Genomic DNA, 17,009 nt, shown 5'->3' on the forward strand with positions numbered 1-17,009 from the left:
GTGAACAGTTGCACAGTTGCACAGTTGCACAGTTCCACAGTTGAACAGTCGGGCAGTTGAGCAGTTGAAAAGTTGAGCATTTGTGGAGTTTTGAAGTTGCGGAGTTGAGTAGTTCACATGCTGCAATTGGATTTTCATGCGCAAGTAAATTTGACAGCTGCCGTTTTTTCAATGTGCTCTGTTTTGCTGCTTTAGTATTGCTTTTACTCTCTCCCTTTCTCCTTCTCTTTCTCTCTCTCTCTCTCTCTCTCTCTCTCTCTCTCTTTATATGCCCAACTCAATGGTTATTACCAATTTGTCAACTCGTTTGGAACGATTTTCTGTTGCTCAAACTGACACCTTCAGATGTCCTTTTAAGTGCCGTAAGTAAGCTCGAAGGCACTGCAGATCTCATTGTTGAGTTTGGATGAGATCCCCCAAGAAATCAAATATCTATTTTATTTATATACTATTTATTTATGTGGGATAGTTTAGCTAAAATTTTAGCAAAACTAACATCAATTATCTCGAGCCAGCTAATTAAATATCTAGGAAATAGTTTTAAAAATTTCCTTTCCAATATTCCAGCGATATTTAAAAAAACAAGTAAGAGTTTCTAGTCGGGAGCTCCCGACTAGGGGATACCCTGAACCCTCTTCTTCCAACATCAAATGCATATATCTATTCTATTTTAGAAGCTATATGTCATGTTCGGTGACTCTAGCACTTATTATTTACCAAAATTGCCGAAAAATCAGGAAATCGATATCGATTTTTAACGATTGCTTGGAAACGGAGTAAGTTATCGATTATCGGAAATAAATCTGCGCGGGAACTAGGAGCACCTACATCTAAAATTTCAAGGCTCTAGCTCTTATAGGTTCTGAGATCCTTGCGTTCATACATACGGACGGACAGACGGACGGACAGACAGACGGACTCGGCTAAGTCGACTCGGCTTTTGATGCTGATCAAGAATATATATAATTTATGGGGTCGAAGATGCTTCCTTCTGTCTGATACATACATTTGGATTTTGCACAAATACAACTTACCCTTATACCCATTTTTAATGAGTTCAGGGTATAAAAATATACAAATTAGGTAACATTTTGTAAGTGTGGTAAATGCGATTGTTGTATATTGTTTTATATATTTTATACATTTTATATATTTATACCATATTTATTAATCGAAAGCCACAAAAACGATAATTCATAGAAAAAAACCGTATCTATATTTTATGAGATTAAATTTAAACAATATTTGTGTCTGTATGTTATATTATTAATACATTATATTAATTGATTTTTTCTTTTCGATATATCGCGTTTGATAAATAAAGTTGCACATTTCTAATACATTTAAATATTTTATTTATAATTAATATTATCAATATTATTAGAATTAATTCGTTTTCTTTTTATTACTGTTATTATTATTGCTGAACCCAATAACAATGGGTAATAAAAAGGGTATATTGTATTTGTGCAAAATCCAAATGTATATAACAGGCAGAAGGAAGCATCTCCGACGCCATAAAGTATGTATATTCTTGATCAGCATCAATAGCCGAGTCGATCTAGCCATGTCCGTCCCTCTGTCCGTCCGTCTATCCGTATGTATGAACGCAAGGATCTTTGAACCTATAAGAGCTTAAGACTTGAAATTTTAGATCTAGGCGCTCCTAGTGCCTGCGCAGATCGAGTTTGTTTCCGATACTCGATAACGTACTCCGACTCCAAGCAATCGACATCGACATCCTGTTATTTGAGCAAATTGGATAAATATTAAGAAGTAGAGTCACCAAACTTGATATGTTTTTTCTCTAGAATATTATATATGTATATTTATTTATATTAATTTTTACCTATCTCCACCTTCCCGCTAACACCGCAAAGCTATAAATCAAGTTAGTCAGCCCAACTAATATTGCCAACCAATTTAAGACACAATTTAAATGTGATTGCAAATATTCTATGGTATTATAAGATATGCTGTAGAAAATTTCATGAAGATCGTTTAAGAAAGACGTGTTTGCGGCACCAGCGCCAATTCAAAGAATATCTGTATGAATGTGCACACACACACTCATGCGCGTCTGCCTCGTATTCATTAACAAGATTATATGAAATTGCGATTGTAGTGTTTTCTGTGCTATTATTTTAATTGGTTTTTTTCTCACTGAGAATAAATGATTGGTGTGGCTATTGAGTAGAGGCGGTGGCAAGTAGTGTTGTTTGTCGCGGGTTCGAGACCTACCGGCGAAGCTATTTTGTTATTTTTTTTTTTACTACTAAAACAAAATAGCACGTAGCGCGGATCCCCTAGTCGAAAGCTCCCGACTAGAACCTCTTGCTTGTTGTGATTATAATTATTGTTATTAATCTTCTTTTTATTATTACTTTCTTTTAATTATATTATTATTATATTATTATACTATTATTATACTATTATTAATACTATTATATATATATATGTTCTTCTTCTATTTAATATATCCCTCATCCGATAAAATAACTGTAGCATTAGCAATAGACAGAAGAGTAGAACTATTATTGTTATTAGTTTTATTATAATTAAACATAATTTCTTAAATTTGTATAAGTTTCTTGTATATATATTTTTCCTTTTGTACTTGATTAATATAAACCAAACAAAAGTTTTCCATAACTCGAAATACTTCCCTCCCAGACGTTTGTTCTAAAAATCTGTTATCGTGATATTTTGTTAAGCCTTTGGACCTGATGGCGGATTCAATGTCCAAAAATTGGTAACCATTTAGCGCAAATAGATTATACGAAATGGGGTAAATGTATTAATGATTCGTTCTGCTGCTCATTCGGGATTTGTTTTGCTGTATTTTTGCTTTGGTTCTGTGATTTGTGTCAACAAACTAGTTAGCAACGAGTGTCGGATAACACCTTCAGTTCTGTGCGGCATATCCGTGGTCACGTACAGCCACAAATAGATAACCACCCGATGTTCGTTTGCCATAGGACGGCTAGGATGTCCTGGATTCTGCGGCGCATCGATACCGTAGCCGTAGTAGTTGTTGTAGTTGCAGCAGCCGCTGTGCTGGAGCATAATTTTTAAAGCACATTTCAAATCAATTCGACTGTCAAGTTATGTGTGACTGGGCGAGCAGTCGGCCATGTGGAAATGCATGGCCACAGGTCAGTATAATGGGTGGCAGCCACCTGAATGCAGCCACCTAAGGCCACCCAATCAACCGACCAACCGACCAACCGACCAACCGACGAACCGACCAACCGACAAACCGACCAAACAACCAACCAACCAAACAATAGCTGGGGCTGTGTAAGCGACAGCTGAGCTCCTGTGACCCATGCCCATTGATGATGAACAGCACACTTTCATTAGTGAATTGTAGAAACTACCTGGCCACCGCTTCCGAATTGCAACGGCCCAGCGACTGTTAATCCGTCAGAACCGACTCGGCTCCACTGTGGTTGCCGGCGACAGGTTGGGTATTATAGCTACAGGTATTCAAGGTATCTATGCCCATTTGGCCAAATGAGCGGCTTAACACAAATGTTGCAAATCGGTTTTCAATACGAATTTCCAAGCATGCTCATATAGATTATTATTCCGGAATAATTGGAGCTATCAAGTGAAAGAGGAAACATCAATATAGGATCAGAAATTAGCTCTACTGCATGCCCATCTTCCGATACATGTGGTATATCACGCTATCGAGCCGCGATTGTTAAGAGTTTCACGATACAAGTTTCGGCCGGAATAAAGTAATATCGCTGGAAGGGGAATATGTATCGGCTGGAAGATACGTTTACGATAGTTGCAAATATATTTAGTTCGTGCTTACAAAACTGTTTCGACTGAGTTAAAGTTGTAAAGCTCAAAAGGAAACTGGTATCGCCTGGAAGATACATTTGCGATATATTTTGTCTGATTATTAGAAAATAGTTTCGATCGAGTATTGCCTGGAAGATAATATTACGACGAAGATGTTAGAATACTCTTAAAACATACCGTAATTTGCGATGGGATCAACATGAAAAGTTGAAGAAAACAGCGCTTAAAATATAAAAAGAATATTATTAAATAACAATAACAACAATAATAATACTGCATTTCTCGATTATTCAGGTATGGATAGATGAAGCACTTATTGCTATTAAAAAAAAGTTTGATTCAGAGTCTTTAAAAGTATGCCATCATTTTAATGATAATAATAATGAAATAAAAATTGATAGTAATAATAAAAATATGATCATAATACGGTATCAAATTGACCATTTTAAGGTAGTTGAGAGCTAACCCAGCAGGTTTCCTGTCTCGCCCAATTTTGCTATATCTGATGCCCAGTGTGCCAGAGACAAAAAGCCAGACGAGCCTGGTCAACAGAAGATAATCATTTCTTTTTTTTTTTTTTTTTTTCATTTGTCGTTTTTGTTTTGTTTTTTTTTTTTTTTTTTTTTTTTGTTTGCTCGAATTTCCTGTGCTTTGAAAGAGCCAATGCAATATAGTTTCGTTTATTCTTTGCGTGCACGTATGCCAGTAACAGATTGCCTTCATTCAAACTCTTCGCTCAGACTCAAACTGTCTGTTTCTGTCTGTTTCTTCCAGAAATATAGATAAGACGACCGTTTCAGTGTACGCTTTGAGCGAAACTCGTTAATTTCGCAACGCTCCCAAAGGTAGGCAACACTTTGTTTGCTAACTTTTCAAGCCTGTATTTTTGATATTGCTCGTCTAAGCGCGCAAACACACACACACACACACACACACACACAGAGACGCTGTCGTTGCCAACTTGTTGCGCGAGGACAAAAAACGAACTCAAAACAAAAGCGATGCGTGGGAACCGTTAGGCGGCCGAGTGGCTGGCGTTGCTGTGTTGCCGTTTGCTTTGCTCTGTTATGATTGGGGTGGGCCACGCATTGAGTGCGAACTCAAGCCGGATGCTTACACTGCTTATGTGAATGCCAAATACATCAATGTTATCTACTTGTGCTTCTGCTTGCATTGGTGCAAGTGTGAACGTATTTTTGACAGAAAATGCATTTTGATCAGCCGAAAACTAGCGCCAACTCTTTTGCGACAACACGTCGCCAGCTCGCTCTCTCTTACCCCCGTCGCGGTCTATCTTATTTGCCGATTTTTTTTTAAGCAGCGAGTGCGTGCGCGTGTGTGTGTGTGTGTGTGTGTGTGTGTTTGTGTAATTGTGTTGTTAATTAACTGAAATCGCATTAATAAAGTTACTTGGAGCGCGCCACGAAATACACATATACACACACACACACACACACACTCACACGCACAGTTTTTTTTTATACGAATATGTGTGCGGTGTCTGTGTGTCGCCGCCGCAGCGCATAAAAAGTTTTAATTGGCAGGCGACGAAGTTGACCTGACCTCTAGCGAAAGCCGCGGGCACACTCACACACACACACGCACGCACACGCACATGTGACAGCAATTTTTAAGTGCATTTTGAAATGAATGCACACACACACACACACGCGAACAAAGAACTCATATTGTTGTATTTGTTTTTACATCTAGAAATCGCAATGAAAAATTTTGTGGAAGCATCAAAAAAAAAAAAAAAAAAAAAAAACATTAAAATGTCCTTTAGTTTTAGAACTCGAAGAAAGCAATAAAACGACAAATGCAAATGCAATTAATTAAAACTTATTTGGTACCAACTAATTGGCTCAAATTTACAACAAAATAAAATTCGTAAATGTCGCGTTTTCCCGACTACAATCAAAATTCCCTTCTATTTTTTTTTATTCTTATTTTTCATAAATGCGCCAGAAAGAGTTCCAAAATACGCAAATTTCATTTATTATTTGCGTTTAATTTCATTTTTGGGTTTACATGCATTTCGCATTTGCACCTAGCACACCTTTTGAATTTAACCGCGGCTGACTTGAGCGCTTTCCGCGAGTGAAGTTACTTTGAGTGGCATTCTGAGTTAAATGCACTGAGCAGACAGCATCTGTTGCGCGACAGTGGTATGAGAATTGTTGTCTGTGATACGCTTAGCTTAACTTTGATTTCATAATATATGAATTCTCCTAGAGAACTTCACGAGAACTATGACAGAATAAAGGATTAAAAGAGAGAGAGATTCGTATTCTTCAATTTATTCTAATTAATTATTACGTTAAAATCTGTAATGTTAAAACTTGCTCATAGTTGTTCGATTGAATAACTGTGAAAGAGAATTGAAAATTGTGAGCCACTGTGCCTTTGCATGCTAACAGTGCCATTTTGAGTTAGCATTAACATTGAGTGCTGCCTGACAGTGACACCGCAGTTAAGTTGAGCATAAACATTGGGCAACTGAAGTTAACATAGCAATCGTAACAGTTTTCTGTTATCGAAATCCACTCAACAGCTCTTGGCGTTGCTGCATTTGTTATGTTTCTGGGAGCGATTTCAGTTTGTTTTGTGCGCGCGTTCCGGACGGTAGTGATTGCCGTGTGTGTCTCGTCGTCGTCGTCGCTGTTATAGCCGTCGCCGTCGTCGCTCGCGTAGTCGTAGTTCGTGAGAAAGCAAAGTCAAAGCGTAGCTGGTAAAAAACGTTGTATGTCTTATGTGTGTGTCTTTGCTGCTTGCGCGTCGATCGGCAGCGGGCAGCGCGCAATGATCTTTCAATATTTTTGTTGGTTTTTTTTTCTGTTTATCGAGTGTTTGTTTCTGCGTGCCTGAATTTTTGTATGAAATGGAAATGCATGTGCAATAAACGCAATATAAAACGTGCCGATAAGAAAACAAATGTTAATAATTTTATTAACAACTGATATACATACATACAAACATATATTTACATTCAGATATGCATTTTGCATAAGTGTGCATAGTTGTTGTGTGCTTGATTGTGTGTGTGCCTGTTTGTGGGAGCGAGCAAGCTTAAAAGGAAAGAATTGCAAGTAAAAACGGGTTCTTGCAGCCAACCAGTCGACATCAGAGCCAAAAGAAAAGGGTTCAACAAAGAGCCACAACACAACAGCAGTAGCAGCATATAAAGCAGCAGCAGCAGCAGCAGCAGAAGAAGAAGAAGAATTCCCATTAAACAAACGCTGACTGCGCTGCTGGCTGTGGCTTTGGCTTGGCGCGCTGATCGTGCCATGGCCTCTCACATGCGCTCGCTCTCTTTTGCTCGCGTTTCTACCTGCGGCAGGTGTGCATGTGTGTAAGCGAGTGAGTGGATTTTGGTGCGAATGGACAGCACAAAGCGCAATGGTAGATTAAAGTGACGTTACCATTTGTTTAAGTTTGTGTTCTGTTGCTCATCATTTTCTACTGTTTCTGTTTCTTTGTATGCGTGAGTGTATGTGTCTCTCTCTCTCTGTGTGTGTGTGTGTGTGTGCTTGTATGTGCCCGCCTCTTAAGCTTACACGTTCTGCTTGTTGTTATCCATTGTAGCTACCAAAAAAAAAAAAATGTTTGCGGCAATGGTCAATAAATAGAAATTGAAACTATTGAAAGGGAGAACAACGAAGAAAAGCCGAAAAACAAACTGAATAAAAATTCAACTAAAAACGCTATAAATTGAACAAGCCAAGCAACGCCGCAGAATAAAGTAAAAGAGGCTACAAAACAACAACAACAACAACTGGCGCAAATGCAGCAACGATCGTTGGCGTCGTCGCTGCGGCGCGTCAACAAAAAACCAGCAGCAGCCGCAGCAAAACGAAGAATCAAAAAACCAACAACAACGTCGCCAGCAGCAGCTTGGCTCAAAATGCTGCCGCTATCGACGTCGCCGCCTCTGCTATTGCCGCTGCTGCTGCTACTGCTCGGCATAGCCGCATTTAGCTTGGACAGCTGCTCATGTTACGCGGGTAAGTTCTGTCTTCTGCACGTTGCCCCTACCCCGCCCCTTGCCCAATGCATGCATACATATCTTCTTCCACTTATATTCTGCCTCTCTTGTTGTTGTTTTATTTTTTCTTTTCGTTTTATTTTTTTCTCCTTCGTTTTTGGTATTTTGTGTGTGTCTCAAAAACATGTACAAAACAAACAGCCCGTGGGAATTTGTTGGTGGTTCAAAGCGTAGCAGGAAATTAGGCAAAACAGGGCGACATTCTGTAGGCGAAAGAGGAGCACAATTAGTAGTAGCTGTGGGAGTAGCTAGAGTTTTGGTACTAGCCCAACGCATTCTCGATCAGCAATACTGATTGCGCGGTTGTTGTTGTTGTTGTTGCTGTTATAAAATTAAGTCAAAGTGACCCCAAAAACTCAAAACCACACACACTCTTGATTTACAACAGTGCCAATGAGCTTCAAATACAGTGAACTATCGATAAAAACGTTAACGATATTGTATAGATCAATATTGAAGCTTGAAAGGGTTGAAAAGTATCAAACTCTTAAAGCTACAATAGAATGGCAGTAAATAGTTGCCGTTGATGGAAACGTGTAATATATTCAGGTTAGCTCCATTCAGGAGATAAAACCCTGTATATTCCTGTTATTGGATATAATTTAGTAATATTTTTAAAGCGCCACGAAACTCTGTAGAGCTTATTAATTATTATTACTTATAAAACAAATCGCTTAAATTTAATATTATTTGGTATTTTTGAAAAAAAAAACTAAAGGCACAATTGAGTTTTTGGTGTACGAATTCTTACAATATATTTCATTTGATTTGAGTTAGAATATCAGAATAGTGTTCACTCTAGTCAGCATTCACTGTAGCGCTCGGTGGCAAAGAGTTTGATGACAAAAATGTGTATTTAACACTTTGTCGCTGATATTTTCACAGAATCCAGAAACAGAAAACGACAATTCAAAGTGTCTTTGTGTGTGTGTGTATTGACTTTGTAAATAACTGCAAAAACAGCACAAAAGTTAGACGAGTCCACATCAAAAATACGATTTCTAAGATGAAATGTGCAACCGAATAAACAGGCAAAGTGGCAAATGGAGCAGAAGAAGGGGAAGCACACAGGCAGATAGCGAATATGCCCGACAAGAAGCAGAAGAGAAGAATTGAGTAAAGCTTAGCTTTTATTCAATTGTACTTAAATGACTCAAATAATGTTCAATAAAAATGAGCGAGTTTCCAAATATCGAAAAAAAAAGAAATCCAGAATTTGCAAGTTTTTTCTTAATGAGTTTATTTCAATTTCATTCTTTAAATAAAGTACAATTGAAGGGAAATAAGAGAGATTAATAACTCAAAATTATGTATGCTATTTGAAACTTGAAAATAGGCAGTATATATAAATTAAAACTGGGTTGAAAAAAACAAGAAAGTTGTCGCTGGTTCACGGTTCACGGCTTGATCTGACTGCCTGCCTGAAGATTCGTTTCGTGACGCTCGCTAGCATTTCGCTTCTTTTTACCAAGATTGCGGTTCAAACCTTTAATTTTCGTCAGGTTCGGGTATCAAGATAGTTCGTGGTAGATAATCGGGAAGATTCAAAGTTCAAAATTCTCCTTGAATTAAAAGTTTGTAAAAGCTTATTCTCCGAAAATTAAAGAATATTGATCTAAAAAACGGCTAATTTTAAGGTTAATCAGGAAATTTATATCAAAATGAGATAATCCTGAACGGGTTATACTTTATAAGCATAAGGCATACAAATAAAAAATGAATGTAGAAATTGCAAAACATAAAAAGAGAACTACGTTCTAGTTATAACAGTCTCCGTGTCCGACAGAAAGATTACCTTCAAGATCTAGTCTGATTGTAAATAATTGTATTTCCTACTTCATACCTCTTGTAATTCGAAGGCTTACAGGGTATAAAATGTAATTATGCTCAGAAATTAGTTAGTCAGCTAGTTAGTTCACTTAAACGACCTCGTCTGATGGGATTGGCAATCTTTCCTTCTGCCTGTTACCTGCAATTTTGCCAATTGTTTAGCTCCCTTTAAAGCCCATGGCAAGTCTTACAGGGTATACAAAGTAATTGTACTCGGAAATTCCTTACGAATGTCTCATCACATATCAGTGAGCTTTCTGTCAGCTGCTGAACAATAGTCGAATTTTAAACAAATGCCTAAACCAAGTGGAAATAACTTTTGTGTGAGAACTTTTAATTAGTAACTTTTAAATTGGGAATTGTTGAGCAAGTTGCAGCTGTTCAATTACTTGCGGGCCTAACTGTAATTCGTTGGGCTTACGCCTGGCTAATTAAGTGCTGTCAACTAAGTTTTCCACAAATTTGTTAACTTCGATTATAGAATAATTGATCCCATGGGCCGTGTTGTTGCATTTAATCCATAACTTTTGTGCATTTAGTGCACAATACAATAATAGTTATTAATAATTGTTAATAATTAGTGTACAATAAATTGTTTGATTCATTTATTTTCATTTCGACATATTTGTTGCTCGCTCTGAGTTATTTTCATTTGAAGTGAAAAGTCTCGAGTTAAATTTAATTACAAAAATTGTTTCACCTGATAAAGCAAACATTCCACATTCGTTTATTATTGTTGCATCTCGGAAGCACCGAATTGATATACCTGCAATTAAATAATTTATCATGAATTAATCAAAGTTCACGTTGTCATTCGTTATTTTTTCATTTTATTAATTGACATATCATTGCATTTAATGTAATTTTCTTTATTATTCTTTGGTTGATTCCGTGCATTCCATGCACGGAATACCAACTGAAAGAATTTTGTTGTGCATTTAATACAAATGTAAATAATTCTTTATTATTTCGCTTCCATTTTATTCCATGTCTTGCTTGTCATATGTTTTTTTTTTCTTATTTTTCCCTCTCGTTTGTTTCATTTCAAGTCGTCTCAGTCATAATGCACCATTCCACTTTATAGCTGTGATCCAATTCAACCATTCACTAATTGTTTGTTCCATTTCCTGTTATTTCTTTTGTATTCTTTAACATTTCTGTTTCATGTTCTGTTTCACGACATACCATTCTTTGTTTAAAACTAGCTTGCAGTCAATATGCAATTGTCGTTCCATTCCATACCATTCCTTTAGTTTTTCAATAAGTTTCCTTTCAAGTGAAAAGCTTTTGTGCATTCGATGTTTTATTCCTAACTTTGTTTAACAATAGCTTGAATTTTATAGGAAGCACTGAGACGACTATTGACAACTTGGTCGTTCCATTCCAAAGCATTCCTGATCTATTCCATAACGTTTTCTTCGATTTGGCAAAACTTTCATGCATTCAATATATAATCTCTTTCTTGTACAGTTTATATACATTAACCCTTTTTATCTTTTCCAGTGCAACCACTGGAAATGAAGCAATTTTCTTTATTGTATTCTAATATTCTATTTAATTTCATTGCAATTTTAAAATGTTTGTGACAATTGAACTATTTACGGCTAAAATCATTTCCGATTCACTTAAGAGCCCGCCGATGTGCAAAAAACATATTATTACGAATTAATGCCCTGTAATTGCCTCATCAAAACCCAAGCATCGTATAATAAAATCAGTTAAATAACTACATTTAGTCAGATTTTCAGCATATAAGCATACACACACACATGCACACAATATGAATATGTATGTGATAGGGAGTTGGAGCAAATAACAAATACACAAACATCAAATATTGCAAACAAGTTAATTAACAGGGCAAGTGTGTACATAATTTGAATATGAAATGCACACTCAACTGTCCACGAAACCTTACCAGGGGAATGCAAATATGTTCGCAAAATTCAACGGCCAAAGAGAAGCTCTATAAAATTATTCTTGAAGCAGGTTGGCTGTGCATTTGAATGAATGAATAGTGCTCGACTAGGCAATGACCAGTCAGTGGCTCCGTAGAAGCTCAAACTGCAACTCCTTCAATACTAGAAGCATCTTTTAGCAGGCTTCAATCAGGCGGGCATTCATGTTCATTGCATTCCATTTAAATACAGACTTTCATACATCAAATCAGTATTAGGTGGAGTTCACTTTTGTGGCTTACTTCTCTGTGCGTCGAACTAATTAGCGGCAGTTCGCCGATTCAAACTCAGCAGCAATTCGAATACTTCTGGTTTTCAGATAAATTAAAACAGAAATTTTGTTCCTTTAAGCAACTGGGGTGGGACAATGAAAACGGAGGAACATTTATATGAGCCTCATCGGGAATGTTAGGATTGAATGTGTGAGGAACGCTCGATGTGAATAGCCGGAATAAGATCTGAGTAGACCTTATGGTTTAAGACGTTTTGATAGTTTTTAGTGGCAATTTTTATTTAGTCTGAAGTATTTTACTTGTCTGCGCGAATTGCACAGACAATTTTGACACGGGCAAAGCCGGGTTATTTCTATTTAATGCATTTGTCTTATTAGACTCTTTTGTTTAGAGAGCACGTTGGGTATTCAGTTTGTTTATACTTTTAATTTGATTTTATATTTATTTATTATTTGTATATGTATTTTTGAAATATTTGTCACAACATGAATACCCTGTAAATGCATTTAGTGCTGTCTTTGCATATTATTAAAAGACAATACGAATACCCTGTAGTCGCATATAGCGTAGGCTCTGCATTTTGTACATATTTTTGCTCATATTTTAAGTTTTCGAACACCTTGAAAACTCAAAAAGTGCCAGAGAAGCCGACGCAGCGTCAACATTTCTAGTACAATGTTTATTTATTTTATTTTATTTTTTCAACAGCCATGTGGTTGAATACGAGTATGCGATTTATTTAAGCATTTCACAATAATTATTTACAAAGTGCAATTGACGCTTCGCTGGCCTTGCAATTGTTTTGTTTTTTGTTTTATTTTTTATTTTTGAGCTCCATGAAAACTGCTGATGGAGCAGAGACAGGCTAAATAGTGTCCCGTTTCCTGTCTAGTCTGTAACACTAGTTGCCGAAGTCGTGCCAAATAGCGTTCTGAGGGCTGTGGGCCACCTGTTTGGGGACTCTTGGGTTCTTGTTCCCCATTTTGGTAACTGACCCGGCACAAATCGCACAAAAGTCGCCACAGCGCAAATTTGTTTGTGCAGTTGTTTGTTGCCACTTTCCTTGTCATAGTTTGTGTTTTCTGTTTCTTTTACTTTTTGTTTTTTGTGTTTTTTCTGTCGCAAAATGTGTTTTCTCTCACAGGTATTACCAACTTCTCAAATTACACAGAATGAAGGGAGGGGGTTCATAAGCTTAAGGCATAATTATATGCATTTTTTTCTGACACACATTTTGCTCAAAATATTTTGCAAACTGTGCAAAATTTCAACAACTTTTTTCCGCGCTCTTCAAATTGATAATAAAGTACTCTTGCCTTCGAGTTGGTTTGTGGGAAAACAATAGTAAGCGGCTTACTCTCTTCTTATACCCTGTAAATAAAATAAATTGGCAACAAAGCAAATCACAAAAGGTATATGCATCGATCGGAACTAACAGAACTAACAAGAACTGTATTTTGTTCAGAAACCAAATCCTATCAATATCGCATATACTATATATTATTATAGATGGCTTTCTGTATGTCAAAATATTGTGTTGTTCAAGAGATTTGCGTCAAAATCAGCATTTACGAGCTTCGCTATTCTTACATATCTGCAAAGAGGAACTGCATACAAGGGTATTAAATCCTTGATATATTGATTGAAAATATACCTACTTACTCGTTTCAAATATTTTTTTCTTGTATGTAGAAATGTTTTGAAGTCTTATGAAATTGTATTTTGTGGCATGGCAAAAGTTAGTAGCATTGTGTCTGGCACCTTGTAAACCCTTGTAGTGTTCGGCAAAAAGTGAACAATCCATAGGAATCGATATGTGTGGGTCAACTTAATATTTGATTAATGATCTACTTAATGTATGAGAAACTTTAATGCACCTAAATTGGGATTGTTTTTCAGCTCTGTTGTGTGTACACCCTAACTAAAATATACGAGGGGCTATAAGCTCTGGTTCAAGTACTTTGTAACACATTATTATTTATTTGTGTTAATTTTAAAAATTACTTTCAATATATGTATCTTTAGTTGTATCTGTTTATCCTCTCCCTTTCTGGGCAACTTTGGCTGTTGCACTAAATTTCAACTAAAACAATTTGGGAATTATAAGATTTTTCTTTAATTTTGCGCCTCATTTGGATATATACTATTCTTGTTTTCTTTATGTCAACTATTTGTTAACATTTTCTATATATTGAGTGTATATACAGCTCCGACTATGCCATATCTGAACTTTGCCAGACTTGTGCAGCTGAGGTTTGGTGCGTCGAGAGTTTGTGACATGATTTGAAAAGTTTTCCTTGTCTCTTCACTGACAGACACATCACAAAACGTATCCCATTTTTCGCCAACAACAACTGTGTGTGCGTGCGTGTGCGTGTGTGTATGTGTGTGCGTGTGCCACAACATCTTTGTTCAAGTGGCTATCAAACTGTGTCGCATTTGTTAGTTTTGAATGCATTGGCTTTTAAGCCCATAAGCGCATTTGTTGTGGCTTGCATATTCTGTGTTCGACTTGTGCAAATATTGTATTGGTTTATTGGGCGGCATGTTTATAAAGGGGCAGCTCGTACTCCTAATGCTCCCGGCATATGGCAAATGCATGTTTAAAGCCCCAGTCGCGTTTGTTGTGCTTTCGTTTAGCGCTCGTCGTGTTGTTTGTTTATTTGGCTCATTAGATAAATCAAATTTCGGTTTCGGTCATTGTTGAGCGGATTGTTTTATTACGCACCAAATTGATTGACCCACAAAATGCGACAACACAGTGTTCTAAATTCGGCTGTGCAGCAAATGCAGTATTCCGCTTTGGGTTATCGATTGCTCTTATCGATTAATTTGATTGATACTGATACTGAACTGATCGCAAACAGATCAGTCGAGCAACTGCCGTGCTCGGTGCCAAGATATTGATTGCTGTTATCGCCAAGTTTTTCTATGTGAAAACTGATTTCATTGCGTTTATCAGAAAATTGACCTCAAATAGATCAGTCGATCAACTGCAGTAAAAAGTATACAACTGGACGCAAATAATTCCAGTTTCTTTAAATGGTCAACGGTGTTCATGTTCGGTTTAAGTCGATCGATTGCATCCATCGATACATCGATTATGGTTATCGATATTGCTGTTTATCTCTTTAATTTGCCAGCCTTCATTTATGTTGCGCCTCATTTGTTCCACAGTGCGACGCTATACAATTTTTTTTTGCATTATTCTAATGCGTTTCTATTGACAATATAATCGCGTTGCACATTTCATGCAGCATCAGTAGCCTCATCAGCAGCAAAAGCAACAGCGGCAGCATAAATAACAACAATAACAATAACAGTAACAATTATACGATTTGATCCCCAGTTCCCCAGTGTTCCGGGCCCCAAAAATATGCAAAGTGCTTTCGCACAAAACAATGCGCCAATAGCCAAAAATCAGCAGGCGGTCAACAATTCGAATTACAACAGGGCTTTTGTGGTGTTGTGTAAAATGTTGCGGCACGAGGCATGCAAATTGCCAGAGTGGCCATTGCTCATTTAAATGGCCGCCATCAGAAAGTTGCTCAATAATATATATTTTTTTATTTATGCAGATGATTTTTGTTCGAGCCGCAAACGTTATTCCGTCTCATTGCCACCGTCTCACGGATTCATTTCCAATTCGTTTCCCATGAAAAGCATGTTGGGGAAAATTGATCAACTGTGGCAACTCTATCAAATTGCAATTGTTACCATTTTTGAGCACGCATACTTTAATGATGGAATCGAACATATTTCCATATCCTCAATATTGTTTTAAATAAAAAAGTTTGAGATAGAGGAGCGCTTACTCTTATTCGATTGATATGAACAGGATTTAAATGTATTTCTATTACAACAAAAATCATTCTCAGCCTCAAAATATTAAAAAAGTGTTTCATTCCACATGTTTCAGTTACCTAAACTTAAGTAACATGGAAACATTTAAATAATCCATTATTGTTAACGACACGTCTTGCATATTTTCCATTCTACTGTGATATCCTTTAAGATAAACATCTATTTAAAACATATGTGTTTCATTTCACTTGTTTCAGCTGCTTAGAGTTAAATGTTGGCAATTGCATTAAATTTATATGTTACCAAGCCGTAAACCAACCCAGACACGCACTTCTGAAAAATGTTCCATTCCGCTGTTCCGCAATTGCTAGCAAGCTGTTAACTAACACACACAGCTATCGAAGCATATGTTTCATTCCGCAGCTCCGAACAGTTAAGCGCCAATATACATCATACCAATTTATACAAATGCATTACAATTTATAATGTTCCATTCCGCAGTTCCGCAACTGTTAGCAAACTCTTAATGTGTTTCATATGTTTCATTCCGCTGCTCGAACCGAAAAACTAAGCGCCTAATATAACACATCTTCACACAAATGCTCCACAAAATTGTTGTGTTTCTTGCCAGTCGTTCCACACAATTAAGTTAAACTTTGGCTAAAACAGTCCACAAATCTTCCAGTTTAGTCGCCGCGAGACAAGGCTTAAAATATGCGAGAAATTAAAAGCACGAGGGAGGCGGCTAATTCTCGCAAATAGGGAAGAATAAGAATACTAAGGATATATAAACAATGGCAATGGAAACTAAATGAAAATAAATTGTAGCATATGTCCAGGCATCATAAAACACAATAACAAACCAAGTGGGATAAGGTGCGCGTAAGGCGCAGGATGCAGGGCGCAAGGTGGGACAGTAGTTAAAACGTTGCCCGGACTAAAAAAAGTGGTCACAATGATAGGCTACATGCCGCATGGGGCAGGCGGCAAATGACATTGCAGCCAAAGCAGCAAAGCACAAGATGAGACAATGCCGTCAACGTTGCGCTTGTTGTTGTTGTTGTTATTCTTGTTGTTTTTATCATTGTTGTTGTTGTAGTGGGTCTCTGGCGGCGACTCGAGCTGCAGTTGAAGCTCAAGTGATGGTCGCTGAGCACACGGCGACGGCACGTTGGCAGAAAGCCGCAAGACTTGCAACGTCTACAAAATGCTGGTGGGCTGGTGGGCGCGGGGCAGCCGTAGAGAGAAAGAGAGGGAGGTAGCTAAAGAGAGAGAGAGAGTGAGCGTTGGCGAGACATGGGTCAGAATGCGCACACAAAACGA

General features: G+C 37.3%; 1 protein-coding gene across 8 annotated transcripts in view; it reads left to right on the forward strand.

Moving 5' to 3' along the window:
* Positions 1 to 6,191: 6,191 nt before the first annotated feature.
* sdk (sidekick cell adhesion molecule) overlaps positions 6,192 to 17,009 on the forward strand; it is a 119,506-nt gene continuing 108,688 nt past the window's right edge. For 2 of the 8 annotated variants that reach the window (XM_032439939.2, XM_070211204.1), the window contains exons 1-2: positions 6,192 to 6,559; positions 7,402 to 7,820. In XM_032439939.2, the coding sequence (XP_032295830.1) occupies positions 7,601 to 7,820 (220 nt within the window). In that variant the 5' untranslated portion in view covers positions 6,192 to 6,559; positions 7,402 to 7,600. The remainder of the gene's footprint in view (positions 6,560 to 7,401; positions 7,821 to 17,009) is intronic. The other 6 variants (XM_032439942.2, XM_032439944.2, XM_015171086.3 and 3 more) reach the window with 4 other exon arrangements.

Source organism: Drosophila virilis, chromosome X (assembly GCF_030788295.1).
Source record: "Drosophila virilis strain 15010-1051.87 chromosome X, Dvir_AGI_RSII-ME, whole genome shotgun sequence".
NCBI lineage: Eukaryota > Metazoa > Arthropoda > Insecta > Diptera > Drosophilidae > Drosophila > Drosophila virilis.